General features: G+C 39.8%; 1 protein-coding gene across 1 annotated transcript; it reads right to left on the bottom strand.

Moving 5' to 3' along the window:
* Nucleotides 1–395: 395 nt before the first annotated feature.
* LOC131949284 (uncharacterized) lies at nt 396–1,131 on the bottom strand. Its single transcript, XM_059311105.1, has one exon. It carries the CDS (start codon nt 1,072–1,074, stop codon nt 751–753), a length of 324 nt encoding a protein of 107 aa, XP_059167088.1. The 5' UTR covers nt 1,075–1,131; the 3' UTR covers nt 396–750.
* Between the last annotated feature and the right edge of the window lie 13,703 nt (nt 1,132–14,834).

The following is a 14,834-nucleotide window of genomic DNA, read 5'->3' as shown; positions in this document are numbered from 1 at the left end:
AAAACTAGACGAAAATTCACGTAAGTTTTACCTAAAATGCGAGTTTTAAATTAAACATTTTATATGTTTATGGTGCAAAAAATGCGAAATGAAAATTTGTGCTTAAGGGTTAAATGAGCAAAAGGCATATTGAGTCAAATATATATTAACTAGAGTGCTAAAATGTATTTTTTAAATTGCTAAGAATACTAATTCCACACGGCTTGTTCTGTTATTTAACAAGAGTGGATCTAGTTTTTAGAAATGTGTGCATTCGAACGTAAACACGTTAAAACAGAACAAATAATGAGTGTGTAATTTGCATAAGCACCGGTTAGGTGTTAACATTTTTAAGAGTTGTTTTTTTTTTTTCTAAAAAAAAAATTAGTTAGGCCTATATAAGACGTCATGATTTTAGGATGAAAATTGATACATATATTTGTAACACGTTGATACACTTCACATAAATAGTTGCTTTTTTAAAAAAAGAAGCTACAAATGTCCATATGATATGCTGCAATTTCAAATAAATAATACTATTTTTTAAAATAAACGTTAAATGTCATAAAAATACTTTTTTTACCATATACTTTGTTTTAAAAATGCTAGACGTTAAAGTAAAATATTTTTTTATGTTGAGATTTTGAATACATTTTACAATTAATTTTTCTAAATGTTAATTTTGTATTTTTTCCACAGTAGTTTCCCTTTAGATATTTAACACAGTTGTGTCCCCTAGATAAATAAATGATGTATTATTTTAAAAGTAACCTAAGTACGGGCCATCGCCTGTCCACCTGGTGCTTGAACTTCTTGAGCCTCCTGCACCAGAGCACACAAATGACAGCACAGGATGGACAACAAGTCTGTCAAAATGTTGCCCTCGATGTTCCGAGACTCTCGAATCTTCCCGCGCACCGAGACGAGAGCGACGATGTCGACGATGGGGACGAAGTAGATGAGGCCACAGAGAAGGCAGGAGTCGCCCACGGCCTCGGCGTTCTTGCCGAAGGTGTAGCAGGGCACGAAGTAGGTGATCAGGCACAGGCCGATGTTGTCGAAGCAGCCGAAGAGACCGTGTTGGAAGTTGGCCATGGTAGGTGTTGTGGGTTAGGGTGTGGTCGTGGGTTAGGGTGGGGTCGTTAGCTGTAGGGAGACGATGGCTGATGTCACTGGCTGGCTAGTAGAACGGAGCCTTGAAAACCCTGCGAAGGGAAACAAAAGAGGACAAATTAGACAAGTTAACCACAAGATGTAGTCCTATCATGGTAAAATGCGAAGCGCGAAATGGTAAAATAGTAAAATGCGAAACGCGAAAAATTGAATGGTAAAATGCGAGAATTGTGAGTTATTACTTCGTTGCAATTTACCCCATATCATTTAGTATGCTGCTGTCTGGTAAAATGCGGAGATGTCAGCGAAAACGTTACCGCAATTGATTTTAACATGTTAAATATTGTTCAACATCTGCTTTAAAATTCAACAGATTTGAACGACAACTCTTAGTTTTTTTGTTAGTATTGTTTGTAAGGGTGTATAATAATGTGTAATCACTTCCCCCAACTTAGGCGAGGTACCCACCTGAGCTGAGAGAACGCAGGAATATCCTACCACCAGACTACGTCGTCTCATTGAGAATAATTAAAATATAAATAAATGATTAAATTATATTCTAGCTGGTCCAAACTCCCCACTATAGGGAAAAAAAACAGACCTCCATATACATCTAAAACAACACCCTATACCACAGGAGATCTCCCAGTTTTATTCAAATTTATTTCACTCTGTTTACATAACCACCGCCGCGTGAAAAACTCAAGATGGAAAGATGGTAGGGGTGAGGGCGGGGGGCGGGGGCTGAATAATTAGCATTTAATTACCTGGCGTTTAAAATATTCAGGCCAGCGTGTAGGTGTAGGTGGATAGGGTAAGCTGTATTTGCTAAACCGGGTATGGCTTGCACGCTGTACCTGTATTTAAGAATTTCAAAGTGGGTCGGCGTGGACGGGTTGATAAAGCTCTTCGGGTTTGGGGTTCACTCTTTAAGGAAAGAAAACTCAACACAAAAAAAAACAGTCGACGGTGCACAACAAGTTGACACGTAATACTTAATTGTGTTGGATTAAAATTCCGTTCCAACATTTACAAATAAGAACAAACAAAAGAAGAAAAAAACATTTTAAATATTGCCATCTGAACCTATGATCTTACTACGAAGTTTTATCTTCTCATTTCCATAAGATAGTGCTTAAATGTTTATACTGAATACGAATTCCATGACCCATGACTTTAAGATGCAAGTGGATGGGTGGATGGGGGGGGGGGGGGGCGAATGTTTGTCCGCGTTAAGCGTGTTGAACGCTTTAAGAATGGCAAAGGGAATTTGTTTGCATGACCTCTGCGTACTTTTACCCAGTACCCCACTCAACAGACCCCTCCACCCCTACTCCCCAAATCTGAAACAGTAAGCACTTTTAAGAGAGAAAATAAAATAGTATAAAATAATATAAAAATAAATCTGCTTTAGTATTAATTCGTGATTGGCTAACTGATGTTAAAGGTTATGTTGAAAAATGTACGTTAAATCACTTGTCCTCATGAGTAACCAAACTGTGTGGTATATAAATTAATAAAATAGTCATGTGTTTAAATAAAAGTCAACAAGACTGGTTATTGTTGGCTACATTTAGTCACTGTGACTAATTAAATTAATGGAGGTGAGGCGCATGGTGAGGTGGGGCAGATCCGGTGAGGTGGGTCAGACCAGTTGAGGTGGGGCAGACACGGCGAGGTGGGGCAGACATGGTGAGGTGGGGCAGATCTTGTGAGGTGGGGCAGACACAATGAGGTGGGGCAGACACGGTGAGGTGAGGCAGACACGGTGAGGTGGGTCAGACACGGTGATGTGGGGCAGATCTGGTGGGTGGGGCAGACACAATGAGGTGGGGCAGACACGGTGAGGTGAGGCAGACACGGTGAGGTGGGTCAGACACGGTGAGGTGGGTCAGACACGGTGAGGTGGGGCAGACACGGTGAGGTGGGGCAGACACGGTGAGGTGGGGCAGACACGGTGAGGTGGGGCAGACACGGTGAGGTGGGGCAGACACGGTGAGGTGGGGGAGACACGGTGAGGTGGGGCAGACACGGTGAGGTGGGGCAGACACGGTGAGGTGGGGCAGACACGGTGAGGTGGGGGAGACAAGGTGAGGTGGGGCAGATGGTGAGGTGGGGGAGACAAGGTGAGGTGGGGGAGACAAGGTGAGGTGGGGCAGATGGTTAGGTGGGGGAGACACGGTGAGGTGGGGGAGACACGGTGAGGTGGGGCAGACACGGTGAGGTGGGGGAGACAAGGTGAGGTGGGGCAGATGGTGAGGTGGGGGAGACACGGTGAGGTGGGGGAGACAAGGTGAGGTGGGGCAGATGGTGAGGTGGGGCAGACACGGTGAGGTGGGGGAGACAAGGTGAGGTGGGGCAGATGGTGAGGTGGGGGAGACACGGTGAGGTGGGTCAGACCAAGTGAGGTGGGACACCCGTTGAGGTGGGGGAGACACGGTGAGGTGGGGGAGACACGGTGAGGTGGGACACCCGTTGAGGTGGGACACGCGATGATGTGTGACAGGCCTGGTGAGGTTAGGAGAAGTGGTGGGTGGGGGGGGGGGGCATTGTTGCCAGCAGGACATTGACAAGCGGGGTCACTCGGTCAGTCAAAGCCTTGTCATCAAATTCTACTCGACTCATGGCTGCCCACATATATTCTAAAGCAAGCCAGCAATTCTAAATTATTGAATTAGTTTCAAGATATATCTCTTAGTACCCACTAGCTAATAGTGAAGTTTTCCTAAGGGCTGGGTTGTGTGTGAATACCACCCTCTCCCCCTCTCACACACTAAGCCAAAGTAATGTTAGCGTTCGTGCTTAAACCCAGGTCAACGTGTTCTCTATAAACTATTGCAACATGCCTTCAAAACTTACAACCTGCGCTATACAGTGTTGTGTAATCACATATGAGAATATAAATAACATACACTGACATAGTTAACAGCGTGGGTTAAAGATATGTTTAATGTCTGCTTCCCTTATCTACAAATACCCGGTAAGATAAAAAAAAATTTCCTTGAACATGTTAAAACCACAAACCTAGACGCCTATCTCATATGGGGGGGGGTACTTTTTTGGTTTGATTTATACTCAATTGCAACGAAATTTCAACCGAAATTTCCACCAATAAATTTAATCGAAAAAAAAAACTACTTAAAAATACAAAGTAAGGTTGTTTTTTTTATTAATATCAACACACATAGAAGCCAATCCCATTGGGAGGGGGGTGGGTAATTTTATTTTTGATTTACAATCGATTGCAACGAAATTTCCGACAATAAATTTAATCGAAAAAAAAACTATTAAAAACTAGTTTTTATCAATAGATTTAAACTTTAAGTAGTAGCTTCCTCTTTCGGATTCACCAATAAATGTAATCGAAAAAAAATAATAAACTACTGTTTTTGTTTCTGAGTTTTAACTTCCTGTTACGGATTCTAGTTACAACAGTCAACAAACTATTTTACCATAGTAAAGATTGATAAACAAAAAAAGGTTTTTGTCTTGATAAGAATGCAAGTCCGAACTTATGTTTCGCAATGTCTTTGAAAACGTTAGGTGCAACAACTACAACTACAGGGCAAGTCTACGAGAAAGGGATGTTAGTTAATTCCCTTTAAAGTTAGTTGTTATGAATGTGCCCAAATCACATCAATCAACCAGGTAGCTTATTAGTTTGTAATTAAATTCCTAGGACGTGGGTCTACCAGATTGTTAAAGAAAAGAGCCCCTTATTAAATTATCGTATAACTGCAGAAAATATAAAGCTGGGTGGGTGGGATATTCTGGGGATTGGGATAATCAGGAGTGTGTGGGTTGGGATAATCAGGAGTGTGTGGATTGGGATAATCAGGAGTGTGTGGGTCTGGGGTCGTGTGTGAGGACTAATTATGACCTACGGTACTCCGAGTTAGCGGTCACAAGTAAGGGTGGTATAGTAGTGGTTTTGTTAGCTACAAAGGGTGGTATAGCAGCCATTAATATGGTGGTTTTGGAGCTACAAGTAGGAGTGGTATAGTAGCCATAAATATTGTGGTTTTTTAGCTACAATGAGTAGTAGAATAGCCATAAACATGGTGTTTTTGGAGCTACAAAGGGTGGTATAGCAGCCATTAATATGGTGGTTTTGGAGCTACAAGTAGGAGTGGTATAGTAGCCATAAATATTGTGTTTTTTTAGCTACAATGAGTAGTAGAATAGCTATAAATATGGTGGTTTTGGAGCTACAATTAGGGGAGGGGGGATAGTAGCCATAAACATGGTGGTGTTGGAGCTACAAAGGGTGGTATAGCAGCCATAAATATGGTGGTTTTGGAGCTACAAGTAGGAGTGGTATAGTAGCAATAAATATGGTGGTTTTTAAGCTACGATGAGTAGTATAATAGCTATAAATATGGTGGTTTTGGGGCTACAATTAGGGGGGCGGGATAGTAGCCATAAACATGGTGGTTTTGGAGCTACAAAGGGTGGTATAATAGCAATTAATATGGATAGGGGTTGGTATATAGCCATAAATATGGTGGCTTTGGAGCCACATATAGGGGTGGTATAGTAGCCATGAATTTGGTTTTTTAGACACAAGGTAAGTTAATAGTAGAGTTAATAAGTAGAGCGGATTTAGGAGACAGGACGGGCGGCACATTAGATAAGCAAGTAGTTTTGGTTAGCACTGAAGCTGTTGTACATACACCTCTAAAGTTTAACAAGTTACTGTGTTTTAAGGACCGTATTCTTCATTTAAACACCATTCTGAGACATCAAACTGCGCGTTTCTGCCAGTTGTCCTAAACTTTTAAATCTAACAGCAAAGAGACCAAATGGAATAATTTAAAAAACCTAACCACTTAAAGCGACGCTGTTGTAAAAACCACTTCCCTCTTCATTAAAAACTGTGTCTACTTTTAAAAAAAAAATTAAGAACTGTTGGAAAAAACTGCGTGTCTGCTCTAAAAATAGCCTCTCTTGACGAAGTAACGTGGCCGTGTGCTTGTTGGTCACACATCAAGGCAAGTAGGTTGGTCGACACGCCTTCACAAAACTTCATTACGTGAACACATTGTGTACATTAACTAAACACATTAGTACGTTAATTAAATCCATTGACATGGACCTTGTATTGGTTATTCCACATAGGTCAGAAGATCAATTTATGGAGATCAGGTCCTTGGGATGGGAAACAACGAGATAATTTTTTTAATTAACTTTTTGTTTAAAGAAAGTTTAAACGCTGGAGGTTCTCAATGAAGAATACAGAGGGGTCAAAACTGGGAGTAGAAATTTTCTTCTCATTGAATATTAATCAGTGTATAATAAGAGAACACTTTTCCGAAAGCGTTACCGCAGTTTCACGCTTTAGCCATTGGGATGGCAACATCTCTATAGACTCTATAGACTCTATAGACTCTATAGACTCTATAGACTCTATAGACTCTATAGACTCTATAGACTCTATAGACTCTATAGACTCTATAGACTCTATAGACTCTATAGACTCTATAGACTACAGCTAGTCGTCCCTTAAATGCCAAGTGCTTTAGTTACCAGTTATGTTAGGGTTAGGCTATGTATACGGAGCAGTAAAAAAATTGTTTGTTCTATTTTTGTAAGAGCCACCGTATACTTAGTGGTTATTAAAAAGCTACTTCTAAACATAATGTCCCCTCGCCTTTTTTTTTTACCAAATTGACTCGTATTTCAGGAAATACATTGTAATTTTACAAAGTTATTTCAAAGACATTAAAACTTAAGAAAGTAACAAACAATATATATATATATATATATATATATATATATATATATATATATATATATATATATATATATATATATATATATATATATATATATATATATATATATATATATATATATATATATATATATATATATATATATATATATAAAGGCAACACAACAAGCTAGGATCCGCAATCAAGTGATTTCCCCTGATAACTCAACATTCATTTATTGACGTTTGTACCGCCCCCTTTCTATGAAGTCGGTTGCATTCCCAAAAACGAAAACAAAAATATAATTACATGGAGGATTGTGTGCAGCCTATGGCCTATACTCTATACTAATACGCCTGATTGTTGTGAAAACCTACATCCGGGTCATGGGCTTTAGATAGCCTCGTGATGAAGCTACAGAATAGGCTAGGCCAATCTGTACGAAAGTGTATATTTTTATGGGGCTTGCGGGTCAGAAAACAACGTTCTCGTCTGTTTCGGTGTTTGGTTCGCGCTAGCTACCTGTTTTAGTGTTAGAGCACACATGAAAAATATGCACCAAAATTAAGTATTTTCAGCTTTTATGATCACACAGCGCTTACGTACAGAAAGCAGTAATTATATCAGTGGCGTAGCCAGGATCGTCTCAAGGGGGGGGGGGGGTTCAATTTTTACCCGGGGACACACTTTCGATTTGCACCCCCCCCCCTCAAATTTCGATTTGCACCCCCCTCATAATTTTTATATATATGCCGAGGGGTCTATGGGGGGTTATGACCCCCCTAACCCCCCCTGCCTACGCCACTGAATTATATAGACTAGAAATATTTGACTAATTTTAAAATACGGCTCTGTTTGTGACGGGCTTAAGTTTAAGAATGCAGTATCTGAGTATTTAGAAGTCTGCAATCTCAGTAATGGTTGTAAACTAATGTAAACATTTACATTTTAGATAGACTATATTGGTAGTTTCTAAAGAAACCATGGATAAAAAAAAATTAGCAGAATGTAAATACTTTAAAATATAATATTCATTTTTATTTTGAAAATACAAGAATAAACGCAGAAATCAATTCGAAAATGATTTTCAGACTCAATAACGCGAACAATTATATATACCAAATTGTGTGTAAATGCTGTTATTACGTTGTTGTTTTTTTTTAAACGGCCAATATGAAAAATGCCTCCGTGCCTACTGTTGTTACCGTTATTGAATAAATTGAACAAATGAATAAATTGAATAAATAAATAAGTTTCAGTGTAGACCAAACAACAGTTGGCTAATAAAGAATAGACCAAGCTGGCAAAATATATATGAAAAACTAGTAACAAAGTTGAAAGTCTTTAATGACTAGATCTATATAGATATGGTAACAGTTTCAAACTGTATAATGTTATATTTAATTGCCTAAATAAACTTAACGATTTAACATTTATCCTAATCTTAGTTGTTGTTTTTTTTTTCTTCATATCAGCGAGTTGTAATCGATGCGTAAACTTGTTATCTGAATAGACTTGGAAGTATAGATAATCACGAAAAAAGAAGTTCTACTGTAGGCCTACTACAGCCTTGGCAAATGATTAAAAAAAAATGCTGACAGCGTTTGGGGAAAAAAAGAAACCTTTGCGGAATTTTATACCGCTAACGCTAAGCGACCACACAGCGATAGCTTTTACAGGGGTGGGAAATTTTAAACTCATTGAATTGAGAGATCGACGTGGTCTGTCATCTAGCGCTGTACCCTGTCTGTGTGCGAAACTAAGGTTCAAACCCTCCTTACTATTCATTAAAAATTTGAACCTGTTACTACTGAACCTTTTTAAAATTGGAAGTGTTCAGCCATTAAGAATCGTTAACCAACGGGTGTTGTTCGATTATCGGCTAGATACCAAGGCAATAGTGTTTAGCTTTTTTTTTTTATTTTGAAGGCGGCCTTAATCTATATTAAAAAATAAGTCAAGTTCCCTTTTCGAACTGACGGCCCATGAAACAGAGTTGTTACTGTGACCTCGGCATTAGATGGGATAGTATGGTCAGCACTATGCCCAGCCGCCTTTACTTTCCCTAACGTAGACTTATTTATTTGTTTCGAGACTTCTCTGTAACTAATCAAAAGTGTCCGATGGGGATTTCGTTAACAACCAGCACTCCCCTCCTCATGCTTTGACCCCCCCCCCCCCCTGAACTTCTTACACGCCGTTACCATAGTAACAGCCAAACAACATGACCGCAACGAACACAAAAACAAACTGTACTTCGACACCTTGAGCCACTGTGACGTAGACTATCTTACAGTGTATCAGGCCGTACGTCATTATCTGAAGCTGGGGACAGATAGCAACCCAAGGTGTCGTTATCTCGGTGGTGTCAACTGTCTGATGCACACACCCACATCTGATAATTTATTGACCCTTCATCTTCACCTGCACCATCCGTGGTGCTCTTAGATCAAAACTCTGGCCTAATTAAGCTATTTGTGTGTGTGTGTGTGTGTGTGTCTGTCTGTCTGTCTGTATGTGTGTGTTAGTGGGCCTGTGTGTCTGTTCGTGTGACTGTATGTGTTTATGTCTGTGTGTATATGAATATATATCTATATATATACTTCTCTTCTGGGAGCCGTTAGAAAACAAGCTGCAAACGCTCTCCCTACCTCCCCACCCCTACATGGTTTTAGTGAGCTGTGTTCACTCTAAATGTTTACAAGCAGAGCCAACGATTTTAAAGGTAGGGGGGAGGCGGGGGGGGGGGGGGGGAGGAAGGGGGGGGGGTTATGGTCCTTAACGAGCTACTTATAGTGTTTTAAAGAAATATTTTCAGTGTCAGCGTTAGTACTGCCGAATTTACAAATTATGAATTATTGAAAATTAGAAACAACTAAATAGCGGCGTATGTTATGCCGCGGGCCGGCTCGTTTATTTTATTTATCGTGAGACTTTAACAGTCGCCATCATTAAACTGGTATACAACCAATATAGAACTACTTGATTGGTTTATCAGTTTCAAGGTCATTACAGACAGCTAACCTTTACGCCCCTTTGCTGAACACCTATTGTTTAATCTATCAGGTTGTTGGGTGTGTTTTTTGTGTTTTTTTGCGTGGGAAAGATTGCTAATTTTAACCATCGGAAATACCCAAAAGTTATATTTGCCTCAAATGATTATAAATATAGAAATTAGCTCTCCTCGTCGTTTTAATTTTAATGATCGAAAGCGTAGGTCGGTTGAGAAAAATACCAGTTGGCTAATTTAAGCGTGTCTATTGATGTTAGGTCAAGGTTGGGGTTAGTTTCAGGGTCAGAGTTAAAGTTTTGGTTTACTTTTGTTTAAGGGGCATGGGTAATCTTAGGGTTAAAGGTTAGACTTCCGGTTCTGGTTAGGATTGTTTGAATTCTAACCTAAATAGTTTCATTTTACACCCCATAAACAGTTTGGGGTGTAACTAATGGGGGTTGGTCGATATGTGTGCTACGATAACACAAAATAACACACACAAACCCTGGAACTATACCAATACGGATTCTGGCATTGAGGTGGCCGGATGACAGGACAATGAACATAACATAGGACTGTGGAGGACAAGACAGGACCCATGACATCACTGATAAGGCAGAAGTGGCGCCGGGTGGGGCCCAATTTGTGAAAGGCACACACTGACGTGACACGTCAAGCGCTTGAGTGGACCCCCCCCCCCCCCCCCCCGCTATCCACAAGGTAGCTGGAGACGGAGTCTTCTTGAAGAACTAAAGACCACATGGATGTCTTGGGAGACTGCAAAATACAAAGCCGGGGACCGGACAAAGTGGAAGATTTAGGTTAAGGCACGATGCTCCACAAGGGGTAGAGTAAACTAAATAAAAAAATAATATTGACATCTTCCTAAATCGTTCAGCGAATGACAAACCGACATGTTCGATCTTTAAAAATATAATATTTAAACTATTAAAAAAACGTAAATTCTAAGACATTCTGTGAGGATAAATTTTACTCAAACCTTATGCACTGAAGCAAGTGGCATCAATATTGGATTCAATTCGATTTCTTATTGTTCTATAAAGATTAGATGCAACATTGAACCCGAATTTAAGTTGTTCTATAAAGATTGAATATAACCTTCAACCTGAACTCAATTATAATTTTGGTTTAGATTCAACATTCTAAATATATTTACAGATGTGAATGTTTCGAACGCTTGATAAAATTCATTGGAAAAACTTCTAGTACTAAGTTAATTAAACGGACAAATTAATTACAACCGAGACAGCAGTTGTTGTTTTCTTTCCTTAATGATGTGATGATATAAATAGCAAGACGGTTCTCAAGCGCCTGACCAGACGAATAAATTATCCGGAAGTAATTAGTACAAAGATGAGACAGATTACCCCATGTTAAATGGAAAGATCATATTGAGTATTGATATCCGGGGGAAGTTGTTTACACAAGGAAAAGATTTCTCGTTTTCCTGAAAATTTTATTTCATTTACTGTGTAAAAAATGTATTTAATTCAAATTTTGATCTCCCGCGTTGTACATTAAATAAAGGGTAGTAACTCGATCTTATTCAGGAACATAAACCCTGTGTTGTTCTAATCAACACATCATTAACTATTGTGTTCGGCCTTTTTATTTTAAAAAAACAACTGACGTCGACTGACATAGTTTACCGTGTCATGGAATACGCTGGGGTATTTTCGTTTCACCTGTGTCTGCTAATGCCACAAAAGGTGGAAATTTCTAAAAAGGGTCGTTATGGTTACTTGTAGCAAGCTTTTGACAAATATAACAGTGTTGTACAGTGTCCCATAATCTACAATATTATAAAAAAAGGGGTGTCAGGTTACCAACAACCTAAGTTCTAACACACCTATTTTCAGAATGGTCTATTGTCAGACATCGGTCATACCAATACTTATGAATACTCCCAAAAGATATTCAATTATGATTTTGTGTGTTTGTCTTAAAGATCTACTCGCCAAGCTGAAAAATCTGGGATATTTGTGTCTTCGTTGTTTTGTTCAAAGAGCTGCGCCATAACATCTTGGTTGTAGCAGCCTTTAAACTATGGTTTTAATGACTTTAATGTAATTTCATTTGTCGGGTAAAAATTGGTGAGGGTGTGGGTAACTTAGTTTCGGTCTAACCTAAGAAGGAAGTTAGAGAACTTTTGAAGTGTACTTGTGTTTGGGTGAATTTTAAATTATAATAATTGTGTACATAAAAGTGTGAATGTATTGCAAGTAGAGACTTTGTATTAAAAACTTTTTTTTCAAAGCAAATAAACCCTAAATTGCAATTCAAAACTGATTTCATGCATTAAGTTGGTTTTTAATGGTCAATTAAGGATTTATTTGCATTGAAAATAGTTTTAGATACAATGTTTTAACTTTCCTTCTATAAAATATCGTTCAAAATAATATAAATGCGAGGAGTAATTAGGTTAATTTAATAAAACTGTTTAATTACCTAAAAATTTCAGATAATTCCAATAAAAATCGCACTGGACGCTAATAAACAAAACTGGCTGTAGTAACTTGAAAACAGTGCAAACACATCTAGCACCGTGACGGTAAGCTCGGACTCGCTGAGTTCAACTACAGCTGAGTATGCGGAAATTACCGGGATGTGGGCACACACACACACACACACACGCACACACACACACACACACCTGAGCTACAAGCTATGTCAAACTAGAGATATGCTGGAGGGAGGGGAAGGGGCGGTTTCTACCGTCTACCTAAGCGATGTGAACACCGGGGGCTGTAAAGATTATGGTGGCTGGGTTGTTGTTGTTTTTGGTGAACACACAACAGTTTGTTTACAACACATGTAAACAAAAACAAACTACTAAAACGGAGTTTGAGGGTAGCGATTATTGTTGTCTTCATACTAATAGGTGTGATAATGATGATAAAAACAGTCTGTGTTAGTTGGAGATGGGGGGGGGGGGGTGACGTATCATGAATTGTATTTTTAAATAAATAAAGGAGATAAAAGCGTGAATTCTCATCAGAAATATTGTTATTCGGGGAGAGGGGGAGAAGGACGGGTGGGGGGGGGGGGGGGGGGGAAAGAGGCAGGGTCCGGCTTGCCTGTCACGAACGATAGGTGAGTAGGGGGGGGGGGGGGGTAAAGCTTTGATGGACGACCTCTTTGAGGCAGTGTTCATTACACAGCCGTAGGGGTAAGAAAAAGAATGCACAACATTACATTTGCTGCTGCACATGTTTGTGTCATGACGCGTGTTGAAAAATAGAGTCACGTGACCCAGAGGGTGGTCGTTTTTAATTAAAGTTCGTTTGGTGACGCATCAAGTAAAGGAGGGGAGGGGTGCCACAATCAACGTTGGTATGGTTATTTTAGGATTAATTTAACTACCCCCCTGCAATCACAATTTTTTTAATCGAACAAAGTTATCTGCTCGTGTCAGAAAGAGTTTATCTCCCCCTGCTTAACTCCAATGGGGCACTTTTCAACATATGAACAGTGGACGTGACCATTCGTCGCGACAACTAGCTTCACATTATCCAAAAACTTTTTATCTAAGTTTATATAATTGAAACCAATGAGAAATTGTCAAAATAAGCCCCATTTATTAAAACCCGCAGACACTCAACTTCACCGAATTTGAACCCCTATTTGAACCCCTATTTGAACCCCTATTATGTAAGTTATTTTTATTTGAAAACAATGAGAAACGGGCAAACAGACAACTTATCCCCCTCCCCCCCCCCCCCCCCCACACACACCAAATATACGACGCCCCCCCCCCCACACACACATACACCATATATAAGTATGTGTCATAACAATAACCATAAAGCGATACATCCAGCCGTACACACCAGCGACATAAGCTGACTGACAATCAGACCAACATCTGTCGCAGTTGGAATAATTAAAACGTTAATCAACAACGTTGGTCATGTTTGGTCGGGGGCCCGACTAGGTTTATTTTAACAACAGCTGCTCAAAGCCGAGATAATGCGCTGGGTGGTGATTTTATTTACCCGCATAGGGTTTCTGGTTACGTTATGGTTAGCATTATAGTTGGCACCACTCGCTAACTCGCCTCGCCCCGTGTTTGTTAGGTACTGTGGTTTTTAACAATCCATGTCATTGTTAACTAACCCACTGACAAGCTAAAAACGACACAGACAAAGACACACCAGGACACATACACACATACACTATATATATATATATATATATATAATATATATATATATATATATATATATATATATTATATATATATATATTCTTCATACAACTTCATTTTGTTTGTTTTCCTTAATTTGCATTATTAAAGTCTAATCAAGCAAGCCAAGTTCTATAAATAGATGCCAGACTGAAACCAGATCTTTTTGCGGAAGTTTCCTCACACCAACCAACCGTTTACCCACTCTTTCTCACCTTCTCTGCTGCCAGTTTGCTGCCAGTGCACAAAGGTCACGGCCTTGTAGCCAATACCCGTGCGGAGGGTTGTTGTGTGTGCACGAGCGTGCTATACGATCAGGCATACGTGCTGCCTTCTGCGGCGTTTTCGCATATTCACGGGAAAACTCACGATATTCACGTGCAAAGTCACGATATTCACGGGAAAAGTCACGATATTCACGGGAAAAAGTCACGATATTCACGGGAAAAGTCACGATATTCACGGGAAAAGTCACGATATTCACGGGAAAAGTCACGATATGCACGTGCCAAAGCAATCAAAATGATACTCACACATGTCAGCTCCACCACTCATACATCTCAGCTCCACCACTCACTCACACAATTATGTCAGCTCCTCCGCTGACCCACACATATGTTTATACACGTCACTGCCCCCCTCACATGTACATATCGGAACCCCTAAATTCACATATATATTTCAGCTACCACACTCATACATGTCAGCCCCCCCCCCCCCCCCACACACACACACGTTAGCTAACCCAAAAATAGAAATACATTTATACTCGCGACTCCCCCTCCCCCCCTTACACACATGTACATGTCGGATCCCCAAACTCACATAT

Source organism: Physella acuta, unplaced genomic scaffold (genome assembly GCF_028476545.2).
Source record: "Physella acuta isolate Inbredline_101_S28 unplaced genomic scaffold, ASM2847654v3 ptg000685l, whole genome shotgun sequence".
NCBI lineage: Eukaryota > Metazoa > Mollusca > Gastropoda > Physidae > Physella > Physella acuta.
This window is presented reverse-complemented; position numbering and strand designations above follow the sequence as displayed.